Genomic DNA, 14,160 nt, shown 5'->3' on the forward strand with positions numbered 1-14,160 from the left:
CAAGTCATTGGTCAGTCAGTGCTCCATTATGGAAGGTTTCAGCTCGGAATGGTCATGTTGGATATCACCATGCTGTTCACCATGCTCCCAAAAAGTGTGGCACTGGAAAAGCACAGCAGGTCAGGCAGCATCCAAGGATCAGGAGAGTCAATGTTCGGGAATAAGCCCTTCATCAGGAAGAGCTAAGCCAGCTAGCCTGCATATCCCCGGACAATTTAGCATGGCCAACCCACCTCACCTGCACATCTTTGGATTGTGGGAGGAAACTGGAGCACCCAGAGGCACTGACCTGCTGTGCTTTTCCAGTGTCACACCTTTTGATCTCCAGAATCTGCGGTCCTCATTTTCTCATGTTCACCATGTTCCCTCTACTGGTCAGGCCATTGATGGCACCTCATTCAACTTTAGCATCACTAGATTCTGTTAAAGACCGATTGGTGGTTCTGATTTGGAGATGCCAGTGTTGGACTGGGGTGTACAAAGTTAAAAATCACACAACACCAGGTTATAGTCCAACAGGTTTAATTGGAAGCACACTAGCTTTCGGAGCAATGCTCCATCAGGTGGTTGTGGAGTACACAATTGTAAGAGACACAATTTATAGCAAAAGTTTACAGTGTGATGTAACTGAAATCATACAATGAAAAATGCCTTCACTGTTAAGTCTCTCATCTGTTAGAATGACCATGTTAGTTTCACTTCTTTCATATGTAAATCGCAAAACTTTTTTTAAAAAAGTTACGTTCTCAAGTGAACTTTAACAATTGGTGTCAGCCCAGACAATGTGTTGGGTATTAGCACCTCTCTGTGCTGTTGTCTGTACCATAATGTTTAGACTGATTGTAATGTAAACAATGAATTAACAAAGTCTTACATGGATTGATGCAGTTTTTGAGCAAAGTACGATGTAACCCTACAAATACAAATTCACCCCACAAACGTGTGTGTGTGTGTGTGTGCGCGTGCATCTGTCTGTGTGTGTATATAATGCAATGAGATCACCTGTCTCTGCCTGTCCCGAAGTCCGCCTTGGAGGATGGTCACCCGAAGGTCCGAGGTCGGATGTCCCGGACCGCTGAAGTGTTCTCCGACTGGGAGGGAAGACTCTTGTCTGTTGATTGTTGTCTGTTACCAAAATCAGGACATTACATTTGAATCCAGTAACCATGTTATTTTCTTTTGTTTCCATTTCCTTTCCCTTCTGTCTCCCTGGACTGAATGGAATTGTCAATCTGCCCCCGACTACATGTAGATGTCACGGCCATTATTTTTGTGGTGGCCAGTAGTAGCTACAACATGGTGATAAGGGAAGACAACAACACCAATCGACTCCGAGAAGCTCTTGATCTCTTCAAAAGCATTTGGAATAACAGGTAAAAGAAAACTTGCCTTTTGTTCTAATATAGACGTATGTTTGGCTGTCAAGTGTTTTTTTGAGAGGCTGATGTTTTGTCGGCTGTTTAAGGCTGCACTTCCTGTGACTTTCATTCCCTCTGTCTCTTCTGATTTAAAGTTATGCAGAACTTGGCCAAGAAATCTCAAACTTAGTTTCAATTTGACCTTTTGGTAACCATTATTGAGAAGCAGTGTCATCTGCATATCCCTGGAGAATAGAAAAATAAGGATTTTGTATTTACTGCTATCATCTTCGGACAATGGATCCCGACATTTCTCGTTCTGCTGGGTGAATTAATCTTAATATATAACATTTTTATACATAATTTTACCATCTGCCTTTATGTGGAATTGGCTGCTTGTGTTGACTGAGAACCTTCCGGTTCATTCTCCTGTAATTCCACTGGGAATTCTAGTGATAGTTATTCCTGAGGAGAGAGTTGGGTCACCACTCATTATTATCAATACTTTGCTGTTTTAAACAGGAACTGAGAAAAGAACTATTTTTAAATTGCTGGCCCTTTTGTTATTTACATGCTGCGGTATGTTAATTACTTAGATATTGCAGTTAAAGACGTAAGATACCAAATTAGGGACAATTGGAGGTCAATAGTGGGAGCAATTGCAACAAACTAAAAGGAGGCCATAATAACCTTGCAGGATAAGTACATAATTGGCAAATTACTTTCAACACATATAAATGTGAAGTATATTTTTACCAGAAACATAAGGAGTTATTCATTAAGAAATAATGGGGCAACACGGTGGCTCAGTGGTTAGCACTGCTGCCTCACAGCACCAGGGGGCTGGGTTTGATTCCACCCTCTGGTGACTGTCTGTGTGGAGTTTGCACATTCTCCCCGTGTCTGCGTGGGTTTCCTCCAGGTGTTCCGGTTTCCTCCCACAATTCAAAGATGTGCAGGTCAGGTGAATTGCCCATGCTAAATTGTCTGTAGTGTGAGGTGCATTAGTCAGGGGTAAATGTAGGGGAATGGGTCTGAGTGGATTGCTGTTCGGAGGGTTGTTGTGGACTTGTTGGGCTGAAGGACCTGTTTCCACACTGTAGGTAATCTAATCTAATCTAGTCATACTGCTTCAGTAAGCATTGGGCCTCGGTAGATGTGCACTGCCAGATTGCAAACTGTAACTAGATTAGATTTAGATTAGATTACTTACAGTGTGGAAAAATGCCCTTCGGCCCAGCAAGTCCACACCGACTCACCGAAGCGCAACCCACCCATACCCCTACATTTACCCCTTACCTAACACTACAGGCAATTTAGCATGGCCAATTCATCTAACCCGCACATCTTTGGACTGAGAGAGGAAACCGGAGCCCACCCGGAGGAAACCCACGCAGACACGGGGAGAATGTGCAAACTCCACACAGTCAGTCGGGAACTGAACCCAGGTCTCTGGTGCTGTGAGGCAGCAGTGCTAACCACTGTACCACCGTGCCGCCCACATGTTACTCCAATCCCAGCGAACCCACTGTCTGGGTGGGAGTCGCTGGTTTACCACGTGCTGACTGGTGCCCCTCTGTGCTAGGTGGCTGCGAACCATTTCTGTCATCCTCTTCTTGAACAAGCAAGACCTTCTGGCTGAGAAAGTGTTGGCGGGAAAATCCAAAATTGAAGACTATTTTCCAGAATATACACGCTACACGACACCAGATGACGGTAATGCTTTTTCAGTTTTGTACTAATTGTGGAGAGACTCTTTAGGAGCAAGGGTACATAAGGACGAGGAGCAGGAGTAGGCCCTCTGGCCCATCCAGCCTGCTCTGCCATTCAATAAGATCATGGCTTAGCTTCTCATGGACTCAGCTCCACTTACCCACCTGCTGACCGTAACCCTTAATTCCTTTACTGTTCAAAAATCTATCTATCCTTACCTTAAACACATTCAGTGAGGTAGCCTCAGCTGTCCCACTGGGCGGGAATTCTACAGATTTACAATCCTTTGGCTGAAAAGATTCCTTTGAAAATGTGTTGCTGGAAAAGCACAGCAAGTCCGGCAGCATCCAAGGAACAGGAAATTCGACATTTCGGGCACAAACCCTTCATCAGGAAAGCCCTTCAGGCTTGTGTCCGAAACGTTGAATTTCCTGTTCCTTGGATGCTGCCTGACCTGCTGCGCTTTTCCAGCAACACATTTTCAGCTCTGATCTCCAGTATCTGCAGACCTCACTTTCTCCCTGAAAAGATTCCTCCTCAACTCCGTCCGAAATCTGCTGCCCGTTATTTTGAGGCTATGCCCCCTAGTTCTAGTTTCACCCAATAGTGGAAACAACCTCCCTGCTTTTATCTTATCCATTCTCTTTATCATTGTATATGTTTTGATAAGATCCCCCCCCCCCACCTCATTTTTCTAAAGGAGGAAATGCCTATTTAACCCTTTGAGCCTTGAGACATTGGCTTAGCGGTGTCTATCCATCTATCGTGTCTGCATATCTCTCAGCCCCTAGGACTGACAAAAAAACTATTGATCTCAGATTTCAAATGAACATGATCAAGCATTAATTGCTGTTTGCAGAAGTGTTCCAAACCTCTACCCCACAATACATGGATTAGGGACTCGCATTTCACTTCCACCTCAAGAAAGATTTGCCCACATGGGTATTATATTTTTAAAAATTCACAGGATATCTGACAAGACCAGCATTTATCACACTACAGCTGTTCAAGGCTCTGCTATTCATACCTCAACAAAGCACATACAAAAGCGCAATAGTGCAGATGCTGGCAATCTGAAACAAAATGCAGGAAATGTCCAGGTCTGGTATCATCAGGAGAAATGAGAAGAGTTCGCAGCTTAGATCAATGACCTTTCATCAGAACCTCTGGACACATCTTTTGTTACTTTTCTGGTCCCAGAACCACTCCCTTTTGCCTCGCACCATCAACTCTTTTGGGATTTAATTTCTCCAAATCTTCCACCCTACTGCTGACCTTCCTTTTTGTTCTCTGTTCCCCTTGTCACTGGCCCGAGATCTGCTATATTCCTGATTTGTCCATGTTCTAACAAAAAGGTGTTAACCTGAAACCCTAAGCCTGTTTCTCACCATAGATATCATCAGACTTGGGTATTTGCAGCATTTCCTGTTTCTACCTCGTGTAGTGATTATAATGAGGTCTGCCAGGTGGATCTTTTAGAATATCAGCTCCCTGACTGGGGCTGTTAATCTGGTCCAATCAGGGAGCCCTGACTGACAGATATAATCAGAAGGGTACACAACATGGGTGATGGGGAAAAAATAAGCACTCCCGCAGTTAGGCGGTAGTGCGGGGGTTAATTAAATAAAGAAAGAAAAGAAAACAGGCATGTTGGGAAAAAATAAGTACTACCGCAGTTAGGCGGTAGTGCGGGGGTTAATTAAATAAAGAAAGAAAAAAAAAACAGGCATGTTGGGGAAAAAATAAGTACTACTGCAGTTAGGCGGTAGTGTGGGGTTTTAAAAAAAAAAGAAAAAAATCAGGAAAAAAAAAGAAAAAAATCAACAGGAGTAACACAAAGCATTGCCCTTTGATGTGAAGGGCACTGCTTATCACTGGACCACTCTGGTGTAAAAAGAAAACAAAAAAGAAATATATATATATATATAAAATCAGGAGACCCCCTTCACTTTTTTGATCACTGAGACATTGCCCTCTGGTGAGCAGGGCATATCTTGTCACTGGCCACTTGGGTGTTTCTTTTCTTCCTGGTGATGGAAATTGAATAAAGATTTTTTAAAAATCAGAAGAGTACACAACATGGGTGCTGGGGAAAAAATAAGCACTACCGCAGTTAGGCGGTAGTGTGGGAGTAGGGAAAAAAACAATCAGGAGGGTCAGGGGTTCTGCTCATTCTCGAAGCTGACTCTGAAGGAGCTGGATCACATGGCACATGGAAATACAGAGTGACTTGGTAATGGGATACTGGCCTCTGTGGAGTTATCTCCACTCTATGGACTAATTGTTCACACCTCTGATTTATTACAATTAGAAAGATTAGAAGTGTTTGAGTGAACTTTTTGATGCATTTATCATTGTTCAGGCCTTCTTCTGTCTATAACTCTGACATGCACCTCTTTGCTTGTGTTTGACTCCAGCCCCTGATGTGGTTCTAGTCCCTCTGAGCTAATTGCCACTTTGACACTTAACTGTTTTTACTGGCGTTCTATCAGTGCGACAGCCTGTATTTATGTCATAGTATTATCTTAGAACCCATATCTCCGCCATCCTCCCCCAAGCTGCTGTAAAGAAACTGTGCAGTTGAATTCTTTTATTAATGATTTTTGTCTATTAATGCCTGCATTCATTCCCTCTCTGGAACTATTCAAATGTCTATCAGAGGCAAGTTTGCCCTTCAGCCTTCAATTCATTCCCTTCCAGTGATTCATTAACAAGCCAGCAATAACTAATAAACTGTTTCTTGAACTGTTCTTTTTTAAATTTGTTGTTTCTTTGTTTCGGGAACAGCAACACCAGAACCTGGAGAAGATGCAAGAGTTACAAGAGCAAAATACTTTGTACGGGATGAATTTCTTGTGAGTATTTACTGATGCAGAGTCAGAGGGAACTTGGGCAACAGATCTCCTGTTTAATGGAACTAAGTGGGGCAAATCTGCGAATGCTGGAAATCAAAAATAAAAACAGAGAATGATGGACGCTATCTAATTGCCTTTTTGGGTTAACATCTCCAGCCAGGAACCTCCCAGCAGACCCCCAAAACATTTGTTCTCTCTCCACAGCTGCTCCTAGACCAGCTGAATTGTTCCTATTAATTTTCTCTTTATATTGGAGAGTTTCATATTTTATTTAGTAATGTAACAGAAATTGAAGAGCAGTTTGCAAAGCCTGTAGCACATTGCCTGAGTTTGAACAGAAGATAAGGTTATCAGCGCTTGGACATCTTTCTAACACTTGAGCATGATTTTCCCCTCTCTGTTTAGTTGAAAGTGATATTTGTCTTTATCCCATCCTTCCCCACGGTTAATCCTCAAAATAGTTTTTATGAGATGCAGTGTAATTTGGTAACTTACGCATAGTATGTTTTTATATTTTAATAGCAACTGTCGGTAATAAAGATCTTGAAGTCTACACTACTGTCTGACTAGATCTAAACACTAATATCCCTGTGCTGTTCTGATTTTAATCTCCTGCACATTCTAATTTTCCCCCCTCCATCATTAGCAGCCATGAGAAACGCGGGGTTACAGGGCTACGGTCGGGGTTTGGGTCTGGGTGGGATGCTCTTATGAGGGTCAGTGTGGACTCGATGGGCTGAATGGCCTGCTTCCACGCTAGAGGTATTCAATGATTCTATAACTTCAGTGGTCTTGTCCCTAAATCTGGAATACCCACACTCAACATCCCTGCCTCTCCCTGCTGCTTTAATCTGTTCTTTAAGAACCATCCATTGCAGCCTCTCTTTGTAATTTGGTGTCAAAGATGACTTCATCCCATAATACCCTTGGAGGAGCCTTGGATTGTTCAATAATGGTGATCGTTTGTTATAGTGAGGGAAAGCTTGTTTGCTTTTGCCAGCAGATAAGAAGGGAAACACGTCATATTTGAAACATTCCATGCATGTCACTTTTTTGTCCAAGAATCAGTATCTGACTAAGTTGTGGGCGTAGGCAAGTATTGATAAGTGCTTGTTGCTTCTTCCTGCAGAGGATCAGCACAGCGAGCGGAGATGGACGACACTACTGTTACCCTCACTTCACCTGTGCCGTAGATACAGAAAACATCCGCAGAGTATTCAATGACTGTCGGGACATTATTCAGAGAATGCACCTTCGCCAGTATGAACTATTGTGATGGAGAAACAACCCGAGTTGTTGACTTTTGGACTCCCTGATTCCTTTTTCTTAAAGTGCCCACCCAGGGCGGGAGAGATATGAGTGAAGTGGATCAACTTTGCTCTCGGAATTCTCTCTTTCTTCACTTCTCCTTTCTTGTATTCCCTTCTCCTTTCTTCATGCATCCCATTGTATTTGTTTTTACAAAAAAAAACTCTGCTCCTGCTCCTTCTCTGTGGTTCCACTGAGCCCTCTGGCTACCTCTGTGTCTGACAGATGCCTGAGTATACCTCAGCCTGTCTCCCTCCAGGCTTGTAGCTCTATTGTCTAGTCGTCTCTGCCCTTAGGCAGCACAAGATGGCACTACTCTCAGACCTCTGAGTTCCTTTTCAATATAACACTTGGGAGTACTTGATGGGGTAAAATATATTAGGATGAAAATGCACTTTTTGCATCAGGTCATTTTGGAAAAAAAAACTGTCGAGGAAGTTCACGCAATGTAGCAGCACCACAACATTGAATAGTTTCACTGTTTCCAGCATTAAGGAACGCAGGGCGGCTGAAAGAAAAGCGCCTCGTCTTACGCCAGTGATGGCAAAGATTTTGTCTAAAACAAAAACCAAGAGGCAGAATGCCCATGTCCTACAAGTAGGAGCTGTGTTTGAGGTCTTGGGGCTATCGAATCTCATCACATCTTAGAAACTGCTTCAATTTCTACAAGAAGGCTGGGAACAGCCACACACACGCGTGTGCACGCGTGCACACAAACACACACACAGACACACACTCATGTTTGTTCAAGCTGTCAATTACGATCCCTTAGCTTAGATCATGAACGGACAAATAGTCTGACATTTGTTTATTTTCTGTTTGTTTTACTGCTGATTATTATCTTGTACAGACTGTAAAATGTATTATTTTGTACAACTTTATTGAAGAAAACTCCTTGTAGACGATCTTTGTGCCTTGATTATGGCGGTCCCTGTGAAATGAGCTAAGATGTAAGTATGTTTGATTGCGCTGTACAGCTTTATGTCCAAAACCTATCGACAGCATTGGCTGGAGATGGGGAGTTTATCTGTAGAGATTAGTTTTTTTTTCTGGTTTATAAAGAAGGAAAATGCTCTTTAGTAAAAAAAACTGTATAAATTATGCAAATTAACCACTTACCTTTACAAGAAGAGGTCAGAGGTGACGAGATGTTGCAACATCAGGCCTTGCTTTGGATTCTCAGCTTTAACACACCGGAATCCATTCAAGTGTCCAAAATGCAACATGGAATTATTTCTATGGGAACCAAGGTTTTTTTGCTAGAAATATACATGTTTGGTAATTCTTCGGTCATTCATAGACCTTCACAAATGCATAGGCATTGTGAACGTGTGAGCACCATTAGATAGGGTCTTAAATCCTTGTACCAACAGCAGCTTTTATTGTGCAAGTAAATAGTACAAAAACGGGAAAAAAAAACAACTAAGGTGTAAACCTTTGTGTCTGGCCTAAAAGAATTACATAATGACATTTTTATTTCTCTTTTAATAAAGAGATATGTTAGAAAAGTTTATTTTAAATATTGTAGAATTTGAGATGTGTGAATATTTCTCAGACTTGAATAATTTATGCAAATCACATTCTCCGAACAAGTTGTGGTACAGTATGGAAAAAAGAAGCAAAAATCGCTGTAGCAATAAGGCATGTCCTTTTTAGTAACTATTACACTGCTTTATATTTTATACCTAGGTGTTTTATGTCTCTGTGAGTATATACTTTTCATGTGTCTGAGAAAACTTGTACAATTTGTACAATGTTAAAAAAAATTACAGTTGCAATAACGGAAACATAGTTAAGTGTTAGTTCTATATTACTTTAAAATGGAGACCTGATGTGAGCTACCTTCTCCCCCCTCCAACCCTCCCCACAAAGGGTTTTTGTATTCTCTGTGCTTAATTAACATCTACCTTCCAAAACCGAGCTACCTTTGAGTAGGAAAGATGAGACGACCATGACAAAGAAACACAGTCTGCCTTTGAAATATGGAGGCAAGCCCCAAGCCTCATATCAAGTAAACGAGCTTGGAATGGCGTTTAATGGGATCGAAGTGATGAGAGATCCAATCCTCCCATCGCCAGTGTTGGAAAATTAATTTCTCAAACTGAGAGCTGATTGATTAAGGCAGATGAGATGAAAAATCGTAGCTTAACTTTTGTAATCATAGATTCCCTACAGTGTGGAAACAGGCCTTTCAGCCCAACAAGTCCATACCGACCCACCAAAGAGTAACCCACCCAGACCCATTTTCCCTACCTTATTACTCTACGCCTGACTGATGCACCTAAACAACACATCCCTGAACACTATGGGCAATTTAGTATGACCAATTCACCTAGCCTGAACATCTTTGGACTGTGGGAGGAAACCCAGGCAGACATGGGGGAATGTGCAAACTCCACGCAGACAGTCACCCAAGGCTGGAATCGAACCAGGGTAGCTGGTGCTGTGAGGTAGCAGTGCTAACCACTGAGCCATCCTCTTTACGTTGGAAGCGTTTTAACAAGTCCAGAAATTTTGATTTGTATTTTTGAAATCCACACTGCTCCTCTTCTAAGAGTGCATGACAATCAATGTTCCCCAAATCATGTGTGACTATAATTATATGAAATATACTATTTCAGTTCAATACTATGAGTGAATGTCTAATCCCTGTGCAAGAAATTCAGAAGCAAAAGATTTATAAATGGCTTTACAATTTAATCTTGGTGTATAAACTCTCCCCTGCTGCAGGGGGCGAATGAGCTGAAGCAGTTTTGGATAGCTGGATGCAGAGGTAGTTCCCTGGTCGAGACTTGGGAGTTCAGCGGTCTTCCAGGGATACAAACTCTGTGTACAATGATTACAGGCTTACAGTTCAGATGCACCAGTTATGTTAATGGTGCTGTTTTAGATTTGCTTTGTAAGTTACTTGCAGGGATGTAACAGATGAGGCTTAGTACATTGATTACGCTACACCTGATCAGACAGTGTTCAACACTGTCTTTCCGGGACTGTGGGAGCAGAATGGGGTCTGTGCCTCCAGACATTAAAGGATGCCGAAAGAATTCTGATTTCAATACAGGACATCTTCTGGTGGACAATACATTAAGAGAGGTGTTTTGGATCAGGTGAACTGAGCTCAAGTAGGTGGAAAAGAAAGTAAGTCTCCATAATTAGATAAAGTATATTCTTTCAACATGTTCTCAATGAGTTGAATGAGTGAATCCCTATGCTATGGGATTCTGATATTTTTGGAATAATCAATTGCTCTTTGTTCCTTTCTGTGTCAACAACAAAGGAACCATTTGTCTTTCTGGAAGACTATCGTTGTTCGGAATGATCCTCCCTCATTCCTTCCCTCCCTCCCTCCCTCACAATTGGAGACCAAATCCTCTTGGCAATACTTCACAAATTCTGATGAAATTAGATAATATTCATCTCATAGTTTCAGCAGTCATTTTTCTAAGAGGACGTTGATCTTTTCAAAACAAAAATTTCATAAAGTTTTGTTGTAAGAAACTTTCCAAATGATCATTAAATTTATTGGTCAATTATGTGAATTAATAGTTTTTTCAGAGATTATTTGAAGTCACCCATGGCAGGAGCCACCCCCATGAGGAAATCCCCCCATTGGTCACCTCTTGCTCCCTTTGCCTATTTTGTGCTACCCTGCCATGGTGGCTGCTTGCTCTTCAGCTTATAGAAGGTTCTAGGGCTCTTGTGGTGCAATGATAAGTGTCCCTATCTCTGAACCAGGCGGCCTGGGTACAAGTCCAGTTTCTTCCAGAGGTGTGTCATAATGTCTCTGAACAGGCTTATTAGAACATATCTATAGAAGGACCTAAATGTGGGGAAACATTCAAACTTTTTAAGGTACAAAAGTAAGTATTAATATCCAGTGATGCAAGTTATTTCACTTCTCTTTCATGAAATGATTGAGCATTTTTATTAAGAGAGTACTGAAACTGCATGTTCGCATTAATGGTGAATATATGGGAAATACATAAGTTTGAGTTATGTGGAATATGTCTGCGATAATTCTTTGAGACTTGGGATGATACCAATCATTAGCAGAAGTTAAGAACATCCCAGGGTGAGTCCACATGTTGCGAGATTCCACCTGAATTGCAGTTTACCTTGGTTCAAAAAATGGGATGTGGGGTTTCACTGACTGGATTATTGTCAGCCAGAGATTCCAATCAGTTTTGGGTGAGCATTGTGCCTTGTTGTGTGGATTGGACTGGTCATGTAACCCTTTTAATCTCTGCACCTAAAGTATGGAGCCAGTTAAAGTGAATGCCTGTCGCCCTTCCATTGACTCAGCTGCCTGGATAAGTTTCTAAGACAAGATTAGAAGCTTTGAGCTTATCACATCAAATTCCCACCGAATCAGATGTGTGAAAAAACATGCAGTAGCTCTAGTGCATTGTGAACTGACATCCAACAAAAAAAAAGCGAGCACTGTTGGATGGCTATAAAAATGCAAACTCATTTACTACTGTCGTTACAAAGAGCATCTGCAGTCCTCACTGGTGCCCGTCCTGGTCTGGCCTACAAAGGGCTGTGGTCCCACACACTCTGCAACTGCAAGATGAATCATGGATGGTATGGCGTGCCTTCCCCCCTTGAGTTGTTTCCCCACGGGCAGCAATGCTTTGAGCCATCTCCACACTACATTCTGGAATTGTTTCCATAAACCTCTTCCACGCCACCTCATGGCACTTTAAGATGCTCTTCAAATCCCCAACTGTTAGTTATCTAACCTCTTGCTTTGGCAGTGTCTCGATGTTTGCCTGACTGTGTTCTGTGAATAACACCCATGTATACTTTCTATAAACGCAGTGTTGCTTTGACTTGCCAGTGTCAACCACATTCCAAGATTTTGTTTTTTAAAAAAACAGTAAATGCTTTACACAACTGCATTTTGCCAGTAGACATGTTAATGAGTAGTAACTGCTTAAACATGGGCAAGTGCAAAATGAACAAGGGGGCTGTTAAATTTGCAGCAAGATATAGTTCCATAATAGCATTTGACCAGGCATTGTATACGCTGGCTGTTAGAATGCCATCTTGGAAATAGAACTCAAAATGTGCTTGAAATTTGCGGAAACATTGTTAAACTTGACCTTCTGTTGGGGGATAAGGCAGGGCAAGTGATTGAAATGTTAGCGGGGCATCAGTTTGGAAGTAGTGGTTATAATTTTATTTCTTTTAAAATAGTTATGGAAAAGGATAGGCCTTCCAAAAAAGTTAAAGCCAATTACAGTAAAATTGTAATGGTATAAGACTGGAACTTTCAGGAGTTGATTGGAGTAGACCTCAGATGGTGATGGGATGTCTGACCAGCGAGAGGCTTTCCATAGTGGGAGGACGAGAGTTTAGAGGCATTGTGTTCCTGTTAGTGTGAAAGGTAAGGCTGGTAAGATTAAGATGCATGTCAATATCGAGGTTCAAGTCAAGAATAAAAAAGAATCATATTATAGACAACTGGGATCAAATGAACCTCTTGAAGACTATAAATAGTGTAGGGGCATTCTTAAGAGGGATATCAGGAAAACAAACAGGATGTGAGATGGCCTTGGCAAATAATAATCCAAAGAGATGCTACAAGTACATTAAGAGAAAAGGAGCAACTAGAGAAAGAGAGCGCGAGTCGGGCTCCTTCCAAATCAACAAGGTCATAGAACATAAAACAATATAGCACAGAACAGGCCCTTCGGCCCTCAGTGTTGCACCGACTTGTGAACTAATCTAAGCTCATCCCCTACACTATCCCATCATCCTCCATGGGCTTATCCAAGGACTGTTTTGATCTCCCTAATGTGGCTGAGTTAACTACATTGGCAGGTAGGGCATTCCATGCCCTTACCACTCTGTGAGTAGAGAACCTGTCTTCTGACATCTATCACCCCTCAATTTGTAGTTATGTCCCCTCGTACAAGCTGACGTCATCATCCTAGGAAAAAGACTTCCACTGTCTACCCTATCTAATTCTCTGATCATCTTGTACGTCTCTTATCAAATCCCCCCTTAGCTGCCTTCTTTCCATTGAGAACAGACCCAAGTCTCTCAGCCTTTCCTCATAAGAGTTCCCGCCCCCCCCCCCCAGACCAGGCAACATCCTGGTAAATCTCCTCTGCACCTTTTCCAAAGCTTCTACATCCTTTCTGTAATGGGGTGACCAGAACTGTACACAATATTCCAAGTGCGACCACACTAGCATTTTGTATAGTTGCAGCTTGACATTATGGCTCCAGAACTCAATCCCTCTACCAATAAAACCTAACACAGTGTATGCCTTCTTAACAGCACTATCCACCTGGGTGGCAACATTCAGGGATCTATGTACATGGACTCCAAGACCCCTGTGCACATCCACACTACCAAGAATCTTTCCATTGACCCAGTACTCTGCCTTCCTGTTATTCTTCCCCAAGTGAATCACCTCACATTTAGCTGCATTGAACATCATTTGCCACCCCTTAGCCCAATACTGCAGTTTATCCAAGTCCCCCTGCAACCGCAACATTCTTCCACACTGTCCACTACTCCACCAACTTTAGTGTCATCTGCAAACTTACTAACCCATCCACCTATGCCTGCATCTAAGTCATTTATAAAAGTGACAAACAGCAGTGGTCCCAAAACAGATCCTTGTGGCACACCACTAGTATTTGGACTCCAGGCTGAATATTTGCCATCAGCCACCACTCGCTGCCTTCTTTCAGAAAGCCAGTTTCTAACCCAAACTGCTAAATTACCCTCAATTCCATGCCTCTGCATTTTCTCTAACAGCCTACCATGTGGAACCTTATCAAAGGCTTTACTGAAGTCCATGTGTACCACATCAACTGCCCTACCCTCATCTCCATGCTTAGTCACCTTCTCAAAAAACTCAGCGGTTTATGAGACATGACCTGCTTTTGACGAAACCATGTTGGCTATCT

At 42.1% G+C, this 14,160-nt stretch overlaps 1 protein-coding gene across 3 annotated transcripts in view; it reads left to right on the forward strand.

Annotated features, from left to right (window-relative positions):
* Window positions 1-8,745, forward strand: part of LOC132815099 (guanine nucleotide-binding protein G(s) subunit alpha) — a 353,011-nt gene extending 344,266 nt beyond the window's left edge. For all 3 annotated transcript variants that reach the window (XM_060823858.1, XM_060823856.1, XM_060823857.1), the window contains exons 9-12: window positions 1,253-1,373; window positions 2,944-3,074; window positions 5,859-5,926; window positions 7,056-8,745. In XM_060823858.1, the coding sequence (XP_060679841.1) occupies window positions 1,253-1,373; window positions 2,944-3,074; window positions 5,859-5,926; window positions 7,056-7,202 (467 nt within the window). In that variant the 3' untranslated portion in view covers window positions 7,203-8,745. The remainder of the gene's footprint in view (window positions 1-1,252; window positions 1,374-2,943; window positions 3,075-5,858; window positions 5,927-7,055) is intronic.
* Window positions 8,746-14,160: the final 5,415 nt, after the last annotated feature.

This window comes from Hemiscyllium ocellatum, chromosome 4 (genome assembly GCF_020745735.1).
Source record: "Hemiscyllium ocellatum isolate sHemOce1 chromosome 4, sHemOce1.pat.X.cur, whole genome shotgun sequence".
NCBI classification, from domain to species: domain Eukaryota; kingdom Metazoa; phylum Chordata; class Chondrichthyes; order Orectolobiformes; family Hemiscylliidae; genus Hemiscyllium; species Hemiscyllium ocellatum.